The sequence below is a fragment of the Oncorhynchus mykiss genome, chromosome 24, assembly GCF_057628025.1.
Source record: "Oncorhynchus mykiss isolate SJ-2025 chromosome 24, ASM5762802v1, whole genome shotgun sequence".
NCBI lineage: Eukaryota > Metazoa > Chordata > Actinopteri > Salmoniformes > Salmonidae > Oncorhynchus > Oncorhynchus mykiss.
In genome coordinates, this window is record NC_143045.1 from 42,305,001 (window position 1) to 42,322,743 (window position 17,743).

Sequence of the window (17,743 nt, forward strand, 5' to 3'; positions counted from 1 at the left end):
ATACCATACATTACTCATCTCATATGTATATGTATATACTGTACTCTATATCATCTACTGCATCTTTATGTAATACATGTATCACTAGCCACTTTAAACTATGCCACTTTGTTTACATACCCTACATTACTCATCTCATATGTATATACTGTACTCAATACCATCTACTGTATCTTGCCTATGCCGTTCTGTACCATCACTCATTCATATATCTTTATGTACATATTCTTTATCCCCTTACACTTGTGTCTATAAGGTAGTAGTTGTGGAATTGTTAGCTAGATTACTTGTTGATTATTACTGCATTGTCGGAACTAAAAGCACAAGCATTTCGCTACACTCGCATTAATATCTGCTAACCATGTGTATGTGACAAATAAAATTTGGTTTGATTTGATTTGTGATTGATTAAAAAAAAAAATACTTTCGTTTATTTAGTAAATATTTTCTTAATTCTATTTCTTGAACTGCATTGTTGACTAAGGGCTTGTAAGTAAACATTTCAGGGTAAGGTCTACTACACCTGTTGTATTCGGCATTTCAGGGTAAGGTCTACTACACCTGTTGTATTCGGCATTTCAGGGTAAGGTCTACTACACCTGTTGTATTCGGCATTTCAGGGTAAGGTCTACTACACCTGTTGTATTCTGCATTTCAGAGTAAGGTCTACTACACCTGTTGTATTTGGCATTTCAGGGTAAGGTCTACTACACCTGTTGTATTTGGCATTTCAGGGTAAGGTCTACTACACCTGTTGTATTTGGCATTTCAGGGTAAGGTCTACTACACCTGTTGTATTTGGCATTTCAGGGTAAGGTCTACTACACCTGTTGTATTTGGCATTTCAGGGTAAGGTCTACTACACCTGTTGTATTCGGTGCATGTGACAAATACAATTTGATTTGATTTGTTCATTAGAGTTACCAGCCTCAGAAATTGCAGCCCAAATAAATGCATCACAGAGTTCAAGTTACAGAGACATCTCAAAATCAACTGTTCAGAGGAGACTAGGTGAATCAGGCCTTTATGGTCGAATTGCTGCAAAGAAACCACTACTAAAGGACACCAATAATAAGAAGAGACTTGCTTGGGCTAAGAAACATGAGTAATGGACATTAGATTGGTGGAAATCTGTCCTTTGGTCTGATGAGTCCAAATTTGAGATTTTTGATTCCAACCGCTGTGTCTTTGTGAGATGCAGAGTAGGTGAAAGGATGATCTCCACATTGTAACGGTTTTGACTTGAGGTTATTATTTATAGGGGTGCCAGGTAGGTTGTGCCTACCAGAGAAAACATTGGTTTCTCCTTTTAGTTTGGGAGGGAATGAGTCCCATCTGGTCCGTCAAGTCTACACCAATACAAAGGACTTATGTAAACGTCAGGAGGGAAATCAACTTTTCATAAACCCTTAAAACATTGAAAAGAACTTCAAAAACAACTGTATTCTTTTGCGTGGGTTGTATTAGCAACATCAATGGATTACACACACATAATAATATAACACAATGAGTTCTGGTTCCTCCAGAAATGTCCTGTACCTCGGGCCTAAAAAGAGTCCAGCCCGGTAAAGGAGTTCAGTGAACTCAAGTGACTTTTGTCACGCAATGTTTGTCCGTTCATTCCGTGTAGCGTAAACCCAGTATTAATCATACAATCAATATAACAATAATTTTACCACAGAACTTTAAAGCGTATCAGCTCTTACTAAGTCCTCAACTACATCTAACTACATAAATCATCACCGTATACATCATATCAAAACAAATGAAATACCGTATACAAAAAGGTGGTAGTCAGTCGGTCAGTCAGACAATCCAATCCGCCAATAGATCTCCAGCGGAGAAAGGCCACGAAGAACGGAGAGGTGTAGTCCACGGACCGCAAAGAGTGAATCCGATCCTGGGTAAACTCTCTCAGGCTACAAAACACACTTTTAATAGCAACAAAACAACCGGCATAGAGAAGCTTCGGGAACACATCCTCAGTCACGTCTCCATCACAACCCCCCTTTTGCGCAGCTGATGCTGGCTATTTAATTGGGAATTAAAGGGAAAGCACCCTATTGGAAGGAGAAGCACTGAGACGGTTCAGAATAATTCAGGGCCGTCACAACATGTGTGGTTCCCATCGTGAAGCATGGAGGAGGAGGTGTGATGGTGTGAGGGTGCTTTGCTGGCGACACTGTCTGTGATTTACTTAGAATTCAAGGCACACTTAACCAGCATGGCTACCACAGCATTCTGTAGCGATACGCCATCCCATCTTGTTTGCGCTTAGTGGGACTATCATTTGTTTTTCAACAGGACAATGACCCAACACACCTCCAGGCTGTGTAAGGGCTATTTGACCAAGAAGGAGAGTGATGGAGTGCTGCATCAGATGACCTGGCCTCCACAATCACCCGACCTCAACCCAATTTAGATGGTTTGGGATGAGTTGGACCGCAGAATGATGGAAAAGCAGCCAACAAGTGCTCAGCATATGTAGGAACTCCTTCAAGACTGTTGGAAAAGCATTCCAGGTGAAGCTGGTTGAGAGAATGCCAAGAATGTGCAAAGCTGTCATCAAGGCAAAGAGTGGCTACTTTGAAGAATCTAAAATATATTTGGATTTGTTTAACACTTTGTTTGGTTACTACGTGATTCCATATGTGTAATTTAATAGTTTTGACGTCTTCACTATTATTCTACAATGTAGAAAATAGTTTAAATAAAGAAAAACCCTTGAATGAGTAGGTGTGTCCAAACTTTTGACTGGTAGTGTAAATGTATATAGACATGGGCTACACCCCAAATGCCACCCTACTCTCTTTTCACCAGAGCCCCATAGGCCCTAGTCTAAAGTAGTGCACTATGTAGGGAATAGGGTTCTATTAGGGCCCTAGTCAAAAGTAGTGCACTATGTAGGTAATAGGGTTCTATTAGAGCCCTAGTCAAAAGTAGTGCACTATGTAGGGAATAGGGTTCTATTAGGGCCCTAGTCAAAAGTAGTGCACTATGTAGGGAATAGGGTTCTATTAGGGCCCTAATCAAAAGTAGTGCACTATGTAGGGAATAGGGTTCTATTAGGGCCCTAGTCAAAAGTAGTGCACTATGTAGGGAATAGGGTTCTATAGGGCTCTGGTCTAAAGTAGTTCACTATGTAGGTAATAGGGTTCTATTAGGGCTATGGTATAAAGTAGTGCACTATGTAGGGAATAGGGTTCTATAGGGCCCTGGTCTAAAGTAGTGCACTATGTAGGGAATAGGGTAATATTCTTGACACAGACCTGTTCCTTGTGTACTCACGTCAAAGTACTGGCCCTCCAGGAAGGGGTTGATGCTGATCTCTCTCTCCTCCGTCTCCCAGCTCCCACCAATAAAACTGTTTCTCACCAGCTCTCTCTCCTGCACACGAGGGTTTAGGTGGAACGCTATGTCCCCTGAGCTGCCCACTTTGAAGTTAATTGAGAACCTGCAACACAAAGAACCCAACCACAGAGTTATTCATGCTGATCCTGCAACACACAGAACCCCAACCACAGAGTTATTCATGTTGACCCTGCAACACACAGAACCCCAACCACACAGTCATTCATGCTGACCCTGCAACACACAGAACCCCAACCACACAGTTATTCATGCTGACCCTAGCTTACACCTGGATTCACCTGGTCAGTCATGGAAAGCACAGATGTTGTCAATGCTTTGTAGTTTGTATACTCTGTGTATTTTAGTGTTTAATTGTCCATAAAACATTTTTAAATGTTAGTATGTTTCTTCCACTTTATCACAGTGTATTTTGTGTAGATCGTTGACTAAAAAAAATTAACGTTTTGTAAAGCTATCCTTGTGGGGACCAAAGAATTGATTCCCATCCAAAATCCGATTTCCCCTAACCCCTAAATCTAACCTTAACCCAACCTTAACATAACCCTAACTCCTAACCCTAATATTAATTCTAACCCTAAAATAGAATTTTTCCTCGAGGGGACTGGCAAAATGTACCCACTTGTCCGATTTTTCCTTGATTTAATTTACTTGTGAGGCCTTCTGGTAAAACACACACACACACACTACACACACTACACACACTACACACACTACACACACACACACACACACACACACACACACACACACACACACACACACACACACACACACACAGTATGTTAAATGGTGACCACCAACCTCTTAGCTCTGTAGGTTTAGGGGTAGAGTATAGGGGTTAGGGTATAGGGGTTAGGGTATAGGGGTTAGGGGATAGGGTAATGGGGTTAGAGTATAGGGGTTAGGGTATAGAGGTTAGGGGATAGGGTAATGGGGTTAGGGTATAGGGGTTAGGGGTTAGGGTATAGGGGTTAGGGTATAGGGGTTAGGGGATAGAGGTTAGGGGATAGGGTAATGGGGTTAGGGTATAGGGTAATGGGGTTAGGGTATAGGGTAATGGGGTTAGGGTATAGGGGTTAGGGGATAGGGTAATGGGGTTAGGGTATAGGGGTTAGGGTATAGGGTAATGGGGTTAGGGGTTAGGGGATAGGGTAATGGGGTTAGGGGATAGGGTAATGGGGTTAGGGGATAGGGGTTAGGGTATAGAGGTTAGGGGTTAGGGTATAGGGGTTAGGGGTTAGGGTATAGGGGTTAGAGTATAGGGGATAGGGTATAGGGGATAGGGTATAGGGGATAGGGTATAGGGGTTAGGGTATAGGGGTTAGGGTATAGGGGTTAGGGTATAGTGGTTAGAGTACTACAGACCTGTTTGCTCCTAGAGGTACCATGCCTCTGATGACGATGGTCTTCTTCGTAGACATCCCTCCTGGAATCATGATGGTGTACGGGACAGGCTGATACACATAGGACAGGAGTCAGTTCACTGACACCATGTAGTGTATACTGTATGTACGTATACTTAGGACAAAACAAATCCATCCTGACTCACAGAGATGTTACTTACAGGTTTGAATATTGGCTGTCCATCCATGACCGGTAGGTTTCCCTGTGAACAGGGGAGTGTCAGAGAACGGCCATCAGTAGCCTCTTTTGAAGTCAGACCTACACCCTGATCTCCTGGGGATCCACCCTGATCACCTGGGGATCCACCCTGATCAGACCTACACCCATGTCCCCTGGGGATCCACCCTTGTCCCCTGGGGATCCACCCTGATCACCTGGGGATCCACCCAGATATCACTGTCTAACGTCGAAATCTGAAGTGGTACGGACAAACGTCTATTTTTTTAATTTAATTCATTTTAAAGTGGTTAAGGTTTAGGGCTAGGGTTAAACATAAACAACACCATTACTATGAAGGAAGCTAGCGGCTTGCTCTGGAGTTGTTGTCAGCGCCAAGTGGAGCTGTGAGCTAAAGTTCAGAGGGTTGTGGGTTCAATCCCAATGTGAGGTAGTCTTTTTTTTTGTGAGCACCGAATCAGGCAAATATAATATAACCATCGGCGTCTAAATGTGATTATCCCTCTGCCTGACAGAAGGCAATTACAAATGATTTACCTTTATTTAACGAGGAAAGTCAGTTAAGAACAAATTCTTATTTACAATGACGGCCTAGGAACAGTGGGTTAACTGGTCTAGGAACAGTGGGTTAACTGGTCTAGGAACAGTGGGTTAACTGGTCTAGGAACAGTGGGTTAACTGGTCTAGGAACAGTGGGTTAACTGGTCTAGGAACAGTGGGGTTAACTGGTCTAGGAACAGTGGGGTTAACTGGTCTAGGAACAGTGGGTTAACTGGTCTAGGAACAGTGGGTTAACTGGTCTAGGAACAGTGGGTTAACTGGTCTAGGAACAGTGGGGTTAACTGGTCTAGGAACAGTGGGGTTAACTGGTCTAGGAACAGTGGGTTAACTGGTCTAGGAACAGTGGGTTAACTGGTCTAGGAACAGTGGGTTAACTGGTCTAGGAACAGTGGGTTAACTGGTCTAGGAACAGTGGGGTTAACTGGTCTAGGAACAGTGGGTTAACTGGTCTAGGAACAGTTCAGGGGCAGAACGACATATTTGTACCTTGTCAGCTCGGGGGATTCGATCTTGCATCCTTTACGGTTACTAGTCCAACGCTCTAACCACTAGGCTACCCTGCCGCCTCTACACTCTAACCACTAGGCTACCTGCCACCTCTACACTCTACCCACTAGGCTACCTGCCGCCTCTACACTCTAACCACTAGGCTACCTGCCACCTCTACACTCTAACCACTAGGCTACCCTGCCTCCTCTACACTCTAACCACTAGGCTACCTGCCTCCTCTACACTCTAACCACTAGGCTACCTGCCTCCTCTACACTCTAACCACTAGGCTACCTGCCACCTCTACACTCTAACCACTAGGCTACCTGCCTCCTCTACACTCTAACCACTAGGCTACCTGCCGCCTCTACACTCTAACCACTAGGCTACCTGCCGCCTCTACACTCTAACCACTAGGCTACCTGCCGCCTCTGCACTCTAACCACTAGGCTACCTGCCGCCTCTACACTCTAACCACTAGGCTACCTGCCACCTCTACACTCTAACCACTAGGCTACCCTGCCGCCCAAATCCATGTAATGGTATTTGTTGAAACACCACCTACCAACTTACCCCAATTTGATCACCTGCAGGATTTCCTCCCTGTTGACAGAAGAAAACATACCAAATGTCAGTTTATGACACACTAAGAAATGCATTCATGAGTATATACAGTATATACAGTTACCCCACAATTAATTAATTCCACTTGTTTTTCATTTCCTCCTGTCTCATCCTATGTTTTGTTTGCAACTGTCACTCAAAGATTTGAACCATTGAATTAACATACACATGACAGACAATAAAACAATTATCTCTGCTGGGAAGAGTACGCTGACCCTAGATTTGTGGGTAACAGAAATCAACTTCTTCTCTGAGGTGTGTTTACATACTGCTCCCTTCCCCTGCTCCCAGGCACCAGCCCCTACTCCCTTCCCCAGCCCCTACTCCCTTCCCCTACCCCAGCCCCTACTCCCTTCCCCAGCCCCTACTCCCTTCCCCTACCCCAGCCCCTACTCCCTTCCCCAGCCCCTACTCCCTTCCCCTACCCCAGCCCCTACTCCCTTCCCCAGCCCCTACTCCCTTCCCTACCCCAGCCCCTACTCCCTTCCACAGCCCCTACTCCCTTCCCCTACCCCAGCCCCTACTCCCTTCCCCAGCCCCTACTCCCTTCCCCTACCCCAGCCCCTACTCCCTTCCCCAGCCCCTACTCCCTTCCCCTACCCCAGCCCCTACTCCCTTCCCCTACCCCAGCCCCTACTCCCTTCCCCAGCCCCTACTCCCTTCCCCTACCCCAGCCCCTACTCCCTTCCCCAGCCCCTACTCCCTTCCCCTACCCCAGCCCCTACTCCCTCTCCCTACCCCAGCCCCTACTCCCTTCCCCTACCCCAGCCCCTACTCCCTCTCCCTACCCCAGCCCCTACTCCCTTCCCCTACCCCAGCCCCTACTCCCTCTCCCTACCCCAGCCCCTACTCCCTCTCCCTACCCCAGCCCCTACTCCCTTACCCTACCCCAGCCCCTACTCCCTTCCCCTACCCCAGCCCCTACTCCCTTACCCTACCCCAGCCCCTACTCCCTTCCCCTACCCCAGCCCCTACTCCCTTCCCCTACCCCAGCCCCTACTCCCTTACCCTACCCCAGCCCATACTCCTTTACCCTACCCCAGCCCCTACTCCCTTCCCCTACCCCAGCCCCTACTCCCTTCCCCTACCCCAGCCCCCACTCCCTTCCCCTACCCCAGCCCCTACTCCCTTCCCCTACCCCAGCCCCTACCCCCTTCTCCTACCCCAGCCCCTACCCCTACCCCTACCCCAGCCCCTACTCCCTTCCCCTACCCCAGCCCCTACTCCCTTCCCCTACAACCAGCCCCTACTCCCTTCCTCTACCCCAGCCCCTACTCCCTTCCCCTACCCCAGCCCCTACTCCCTTCCCCTACCCCAGCCCCTACTCCCCTACCCCAGCCCCTACTCCCTACACCTGCTCCAGCCCCTACCCCTACCCCCAACCCCTGCTCCAGCCACTACCCCTACCCCCTTCCCCTGCTACAGCCCCTACCCCTAATCCCTTCCCCTGCTCCAGCCCCTACTCCCTTCCCCTACCCCAGCCCCTACTCCCTTCCCCTACCCCAGCCCCTACTCCCTTCCCCTATCCCAACCCCTACTCCCTTCCCCTGCCCCAGCCCCTACTCCCTTCCCCTACCCCAGCCCCTACTCCCTTCCCCTGCCCCAGCCCCTACTCCCTTACCCTACCCCAGCCCCTACTCCCTTCCCCAGCCTCTACTCCCTTCCTCTACCCCAGCCCCTACTCCCTTCCCCTACCCCAGCCCCTACTCCCTTACCTTACCCCTACCCAAGCCCCTACTCCCTACACCTGCTCCAGCCCCTACCCCTACCCCCTCCCCCTGCTCCAGCCCCTACCCCTACTCCCTTCCCCTGCTCCAGCCCCTACTCCCTACCCCAGCTCCAGCCCCTACCCCTACTCCCTACCCCTGCTCCCAGGCCCCAGCCCCTACTTCGGTCCCCTACCCCAGCCCCTACTCCCTTCCCCTGCCCCAGCCCCTATTCCCTTCCCCTGCCCCAGCCCCTACTCCCTTCCCCTACCCCAGCCCCTACCCCCTTCCCCTACCCCAGCCCCTACTCCCTTCCCCTACCCCAGCCCCTACTCCCTTCCCCTACCCCAGCCCCTGCTCCCTTCCCCTACCCCAGCCCCTACTCCCTTCCCCTACTCCAGCCCCTACCCCAGCCCTTACACCAGCCCCTACTCCCTTCCCCTACCCCAGCCCCTACTCCCTCTCCCTACCCCAGTCCCTACTCCCTTCCCCTAACCCAGCCCCTACTCCCTTCCCCTACCTCAGCCCCTACCCCAGCCCCTACTCCCTTCCCCTACCCCAGCCCCTACTCCCTACACCTGCTCCAGCACCTACCCCTACCCCCTCCCCCTGCTCCATCCCCTACCCCTACCCCCTTCCCTTGCTACAGCCCCTACCCCTACTCCCTTCCCCTGCTCCAGCCCCTACCCCTACCCCCTTTCTCTACCCCCTTCCCCTACCCCCTTCCCCTGCTCCAGCCCCTACTCCCTCTCCCTACCCCTACCCCCTACCCCTGCTCCAGCCCCTACCCCTACCCTGTGCCAACTCTCCAGCCCCTAACCCCTGCTCCCTGGCACCTAGCCCCCCCCCCCCCCCCCCCCCCCACCCCTGGGCCAACCCTCCTGCCCCTAACCACTGCCCCTTCCCCAGCCACCTGCTACTAACCCCGTGCAACAGCCCCTACCTCAGCCCCTACCCCCCTTCCCCAACCCCCTACCCCCTGCCCCTACACCCTACCCCCCTGCTCCAGTCTCACCCCGATGACGTTGACGGTCTGGATGGAAGCGTCGCCGCCGATCTGCAGGGCGTTGACTCTCTCGACTGGAATACGGTGGTTGAATGTATGAAGGTCTTGTCCGTTCACTGTCACCTACGACAGAAAAACACATGAACTACGGTATAACCCTAACCCATACACAACTATAGTCTAACCCTAACCCATACACAACTATAGCCTAACCCAAACCCATACACAACTATGGTCTGACCCTAACCCATACACAACTATAGCCTAACCCATACACAACTATAGTCTAACCCATACACAACTATAGTCTAACCCATACACAACTATAGTCTAACCCATACACAACTATAGCCTAACCCTAACCCATACACAACTATAGTCTGACCCTAACCCATACACAACTATAGCCTAACCCTAACCCATACACAACTATAGCCTAACCCTAACCCATACACAACTATAGTCTAACCCTAACCCATACACAACTATAGTCTAACCCTAACCCATACACAACTATAGTCTGACCCTAACCCATACACAACTATAGTCTGACCCTAACCCATACACAACTATAGTCTAACCCTAACCCATACACAACTATAGTCTGACCCTAACCCATACACAACTATAGTCTAATCCATACACAACTATAGTCTAACCCATACACAACTATAGTCTAACCCTAACCCATACACAACTATAGTCTAACCCTAACCCATACACAACTATAGTCTGACCCTAACCCATACACAACTATAGTCTAATCCATACACAACTATAGTCTAACCCATACACAACTATAGTCTGACCCTAACCCATACACAACTATAGTCTAACCCTAACCCATACACAACTATGGTCTGACCCTAACCCATACACAACTATAGTCTAACCCTAATCCATACACAACTATAGTCTAACCCATACACAACTATAGTCTGACCCATACACAACTATAGTCTAACCCTAATCCATACACAACTATAGTCTAACCCATACACAACTATAGTCTGACCCATACACAACTATAGTCTAACCCTAAACCATACACAACTATAGTCTGACCCTAACCCATACACAACTATAGTCTAACCCTAACCCATACACAACTATAGTCTAACCCATACACAACTATAGTCTAACCCTAACCCATACACAACTATAGTCTGACCCTAACCCATACACAACTATAGTCTAACCCTAACCCATACACAACTATAGTCTAACCCATACACAACTATAGTCTAACCCTAACCCATACACAACTATAGCCTAACCCTAATCCATACACAACTATAGTCTAACCCTAACCCATACACAACTATGGTCTGACCCTAACCCATACACAACTATAGTCTAACCCTAATCCATACACAACTATAGTCTGACCCTAACCCATACACAACTATAGTCTAACCCTAACCCATACACAACTATAGTCTAACCCTAATCCATACACAACTATAGTCTAATCCATACACAACTATGGTCTGACCCTAACCCATACACAACTATAGTCTAACCCTAACCCATACACAACTATAGTCTAACCCTAACCCATACACAACTATAGTCTGACCCATACACAACTATAGTCTAACCCTAACCCATACACAACTATGGTCTGACCCTAACCCATACACAACTATAGTCTAACCCTAACCCATACACAACTATAGTCTAACCCTAACCCATACACAACTATAGTCTAACCCTAACCCATACACAACTATAGTCTGACCCTAACCCATACACAACTATAGTCTAACCCTAACCTATACACAACTATAGTCTAACCCATACACAACTATAGTCTAACCCTAACCCATACACAACTATAGTCTAACCCTAACCCATACACAACTATAGTCTAACCCTAACCCATACACAACTATAGTCTAACCCTAACCCATACACAACTATGGTCTGACCCTAACCCATACACAACTATAGTCTAACCCTAACCCATACACAACTATGGTCTGAAACTAACTCATACAGAACTATAGTCTAACCCTAACCCATACACAACTATAGTCTAACCCTAATTCATACACAACTATAGTCTAACCCTAACCCATACACAACTATGGTCTAACCCTAACCCATACACAACTATAGTCTAACCCTAATCCATACACAACTATAGTCTAATCCATACACAACTATAGTCTAACCCTAACCCATACACAACTATAGTCTAACCATACACAACTATAGTCTAACCCTAACCCATACACAACTATAGTCTAACCCATACACAACTATAGTCTAACCCTAATTCATACACAACTATAGTCTAACCCTAACCCATACACAACTATGGTCTGAAACTAACCCATACACAACTATAGTCTGACCCATACACAACTATAGTCTAACCCATACACAACTATAGTCTGACCCTAACCCATACACAACTATAGTCTAACCCTAACCCATACACAACTATAGTCTAACCCTAATCCATACACAACTATAGTCTAACCCTAACCCATACACAACTATAGTCTAACCCTAACCCATACACAACTATGGTCTGACCCTAACCCATACACAACTATAGTCTAACCCTAACCCATACACAACTATAGTCTAACCCTAACCCATACACAACTATGGTCTGACCCTAATCCATACACAACTATAGTCTAACCCTAACCCATACACAACTATAGTCTAACCCTAACCCATACACAACTATAGTCTAACCCTAACCCATACACAACTATAGTCTAACCCTAACCCATACACAACTATAGTCTAACCCTAACCCATACACAACTATAGTCTAACCCTAACCTATACACAACTATAGTCTAACCCTAACCCATACACAACTATAGTCTAACCCATACACAACTATGGTCTGACCCTAACCCATACACAACTATAGTATGACCCATACACAACTATAGTCTAACCCTAACCCATACACAACTATGGTCTGACCCTAACCCATACACAACTATAGTCTGACCCATACACAACTATAGTCTAACCCTAACCCATACACAACTATAGTCTGACCCTAACCCATACACAACTATAGTCTGACCCTAACCCATACACAACTATAGTCTAACCCATACACAACTATAGTCTAACCCATACACAACTATAGTCTAACCCTAATCCATACACAACTATAGTCTAACCCTAATCCATACAGAACTATAGTCTAACCCTAATCCACACACAACTATAGTCTAACCCTAATCCATACACAACTATAGTCTAACCCATAAACAACTATAGTCTAACCCTAACCCATACACAACTATAGTCTAACCCTAACCCATACACAACTATAGTCTGACCCTAATCCATACACAACTATAGTCTAACCCATACACAACTATAGTCTAACCCATACACAACTATAGTCTAACCCTAACCCATACACAACTATAGTCTGACCCTAACCCATACACAACTATAGTCTAACCCTAACCCATACACAACTATAGTCTAACCCATACAGAACTATAGTCTAACCCTAACCCATACACAACTATGGTCTGACCCTTACCCATACACAACTATAGTCTAACCCATACACAACTATAGTCTAACCCATACACAACTATAGTCTAACCCTAATCCATACACAACTATAGTCTAACCCTAATCCATACACAACTATAGTCTAACCCTAACCCATACACAACTATAGTCTAACCCATACACAACTATAGTCTAACCCTAACCCATACACAACTATAGTCTAACCCTAATCCATACACAACTATAGTCTAACCCTAATCCATACACAACTATAGTCTAACCCTAACCCATACACAACTATAGTCTGACCCTAACCCATACACAACTATAGTCTAACCCATACACAACTATAGTCTAACCCTAACCCATACACAACTATAGTCTAACCCTAATCCATACACAACTATAGTCTAACCCATACACAACTATAGTCTAACCCTAACCCATACACAACTATAGTCTAACCCTAATCCATACACAACTATAGTCTAACCCTAATCCATACACAACTATAGTCTAACCCTAATCCATACACAACTATAGTCTAACCCTAACCCATACACAACTATAGTCTAACCCTAATCCATACACAACTATAGTCTAACCCATACACAACTATAGTCTAACCCATACACAACTATAGTCTAACCCTAATCCATACACAACTATAGTCTAACCCTAATCCATACACAACTATAGTCTAACCCATACACAACTATAGTCTAACCCTAATCCATACACAACTATAGTCTAACCCTAACCCATACACAACTATAGTCTAACCCTAATCCATACACAACTATAGTCTAACCCTAACACATACACAACTATAGTCTGACCCTAACCCATACACAACTATAGTCTGACCCTAACCCATACACAACTATAGTCTAACCCTAACCCATACACAACTATAGTCTAACCCATACACAACTATAGTCTAACCCTAACCCATACACAACTATGGTCTGACCCTTACCCATACACAACTATAGTCTAACCCTAACCCATACACAACTATAGTCTAACCCTAACCCATACACAACTATAGTCTAACCCATACACAACTATAGTCTAACCCTAACCCATACACAACTATAGTCTAACCCATACACAACTATAGTCTAACCCATACACAACTATAGTCTAACCCATACACAACTATAGTCTGACCCTAACCCATACACAACTATAGTCTAACCCATACACAACTATAGTCTAACCCTAATCCATACACAACTATAGTCTAACCCTAACCCATACACAACTATAGTCTGACCCATACACAACTATAGTCTAATCCATACACAACTATAGTCTGACCCTAACCCATACACAACTATAGTCTAACCCATACACAACTATAGTCTAATCCATACACAACTATAGTCTAACCCATACACAACTATAGTCTAACCCTAACCCATACACAACTATAGTCTGACCCTAACCCATACACAACTATAGTCTAATCCATACACAACTATGGTCTGACCCTAACCCATACACAACTATAGTCTAACCCATACACAACTATAGTCTGACCCTAACCCATACACAACTATAGTCTAACCCATACACAACTATAGTCTAACCCATACACAACTATAGTCTAACCCTAATCCATACACAACTATAGTCTAACCCATACACAACTATAGTCTAACCCTAATCCATACACAACTATAGTCTAACCCATACACAACTATAGTCTAACCCTAATCCATACACAACTATAGTCTGACCCTAACCCATACACAACTATAGTCTAACCCATACACAACTATAGTCTAACCCTAACCCATACACAACTATAGTCTGACCCTTACCCATACACAACTATAGTCTAACCCTAATCCATACACAACTATAGTCTAACCCTAACCCATACACAACTATAGTCTAACCCTAATCCATACACAACTATAGTCTAACCCATACACAACTATAGTCTAACCCTAATCCATACACAACTATAGTCTAACCCTAATCCATACACAACTATAGTCTAACCCTAACCCATACACAACTATAGTCTAACCCTAATCCATACACAACTATAGTCTAACCCATACACAACTATAGTCTAACCCTAATCCATACACAACTATAGTCTAACCCTGACCCATACACAACTATAGTCTAACCCATACACAACTATAGTCTAACCCTAACCCATACACAACTATAGTCTAACCCTAATCCATACACAACTATAGTCTAACCCTAATCCATACACAACTATAGTCTGACCCTAACCCATACACAACTATAGTCTAATCCATACACAACTATAGTCTAATCCATACACAACTATAGTCTAACCCTAACCCATACACAACTATAGTCTAACCCATACACAACTATAGTCTAACCCTAACCCATACACAACTATAGTCTAATCCATACACAACTATAGTCTAATCCTAATCCATACACAACTATAGTCTAACCCTAACCCATACACAACTATAGTCTAACCCATACACAACTATAGTCTAATCCTAATCCATACACAACTATAGTCTAACCCTAATCCATACACAACTATAGTCTAGAATTATAGAGCAGAGATTCTCAAACTTTTTGGGGCCAGAGAAACCTTTTCTGATGGCAAATTCAACAGAGACCCCTTTTCTGATGGCAAATTCATCAGAGACCCCCACAAAATAGCGTACAATGAGTTTTACTATGACTTTGGCAGTGCACGGCCAAACGAACCAAGTCTTGGGAAAGAAACATCATGAAGTCCAGCCTATAGGCATCGGAGAGAAACTTTTACAATTCAAACTATTTTCCGCAAACCTGCACAGTGTGTTATTACACAGACATCTAGTTATCCACACAGACATGTAGTTATCCACACAGACATGTAGTTATCCATACAGACATGTAGTTATCCACACAGACATCTAGTTATCCACACAGACATGTAATTATCCACACAGACATGTAGTTATCCACACAGACATGTAGTTATCCACATAGACATGTAGTTATCCACACAGACATCTAGTTATCCACACAGACATCTAGTTATCCACACAGACATGTAGTTATCCACACAGACATGTAGTTATCCACACAGACATGTAGTTATCCACATAGACATGTAGTTATCCACACAGATATGTAGTTATCCACACAGACTTGTAGTTATCCACACAGACATGTAGTTATCCACACAGACATGTAGTTATCCACACAGATATGTAGTTATCCACACAGACTTGTAGTTATCCACACAGACATGTAGTTATCCACACAGACATGTAGTTATCCACACAGACATGTAGTTATCCACACAGACTTGTAGTTATCCACACAGACATGTAGTTATCCACACAGACATGTAGTTATCCACACAGACATGCAGTTATCCACACAGACATGTTGTTATCCACACAGACATGTAGTTATCCACACAGACATGCAGTTATCCACACAGACATGCAGTTATCCACACAGACATGTAGTTATCCACACAGACATGTAGTTATCCACACAGACATGTAGTTATCCACACAGACTTGTAGTTATCCACACAGACATCTAGTTATCCACACAGACATGTAGTTATCCACACAGACTTGTAGTTATCCACACAAACATCTAGTTATCCACACAGACATGTAGTTATCCACACAGACATGTAGTTACCCACACAGACATGTAGTTATCCACACAGACATCTAGTTATCCACACAGACATGTAGTTATCCACACAGACTTGTAGTTATCCACACAGACTTGTAGTTATCCACACAGACTTGTAGTTATCCACACAGACATGTAGTTATCCACACAGACTTGTAGTTATCCACACAGACTTGTAGTTATCCACACAGACATCTAGTTATCCACACAGATATGTAGTTATCCACACAGACTTGTAGTATAGTATATATATATATATATATATATACAGTTTATATATAAATATATTTATATATTACAAGTGAAAAGTTTGGATACAACTACTCATTCAAGTTTTTTTTTTACATTGTAGAATAATAGTGACGACATCAAAACTATGAAATAACACATATGGAATCATGTAGTAACCAAACAAGTGTTACACATCATTACTTCAACACATGAAGGTCAGTCAGTTCCAACCGCCGTGTCTTTGTGAGATGCAGAGTAGGTGAACGGATGATCTCCAAATGTGTGGTTACCACCATGAAGCATGGAGGAGGAGGAGGTATAGGGGGTGCTTTGCTGGTGACACTGTCTGTGATTTATTTAGAATTCAAGTCACACGTAACCAGCATGGCTACCACAGAATTCTGCAGTGATACTCCATCCCATCTGGTTTGCGCTTAGTGGGACTATCATTTGTTTTTCAACAGGTCAATGACCAAACACACCTCCAGGCTGTGTAATGGTTATTTAACCAAAAAGGAGAGTGATGGAGTGCTGCATCAGATGACCTGGCCTCCACAATCACCCCACCTCAACCCAATTGAGATGGTTTGGGATGATTTGTACCGCAGAGTGAAGGAAAAGTAGCCAAAATGTGCTCAGTATATGTGGGAACTCCTTCAAGACTGTTGGAAAAGCATTCCAGGTGAAGCTGGTTGAGAGAATGCCAAGAGTATGCAAAGCTGTCATCAAGGCTACTTTGAAGAATCTCAAATATAAAATATACTTTTTTCATCACTTCATGATTCCATATGTTTTATTTCATAGTTTTGATGTCTTCACTATTTTTCTACAATGTAGAAAATCGTTAAAAAAATAAATGATAACCCTTGAATGAGTAGGTGTGTCCAAACTTTTGACTGGTACTGTATTTGAATGTAAATTAATCAAGGTTTAGGCCTGGGTCTTCACAGCAACCATTACATCAACCACTTGACTTGTCAATGATCTTGTCAATCCTTTAGACACTAAA

The 17,743-nt window shown here is 44.7% G+C and overlaps 1 protein-coding gene across 2 annotated transcripts in view; it reads right to left on the minus strand.

Moving 5' to 3' along the window:
- LOC118944071 (galectin-4) overlaps nt 1-17,743 on the minus strand; it is a 31,453-nt gene that overhangs the window by 3,098 nt on the left and 10,612 nt on the right. The window contains exons 4-8 of one of the 2 annotated variants that reach the window (XM_090218995.1): nt 9,349-9,462; nt 6,577-6,606; nt 4,937-4,978; nt 4,738-4,826; nt 3,289-3,454 (exon numbers count right to left, since the gene is read on the minus strand). In XM_090218995.1, coding sequence (XP_090075121.1) covers nt 3,289-3,454; nt 4,738-4,826; nt 4,937-4,978; nt 6,577-6,606; nt 9,349-9,462 — 441 coding nt within the window. Of the gene's footprint in view, nt 1-3,269; nt 3,455-4,737; nt 4,827-4,936; nt 4,979-6,576; nt 6,607-9,348; nt 9,463-17,743 lie in introns of both variants that reach the window. The other variant, XM_090218996.1, reaches the window with a different exon arrangement.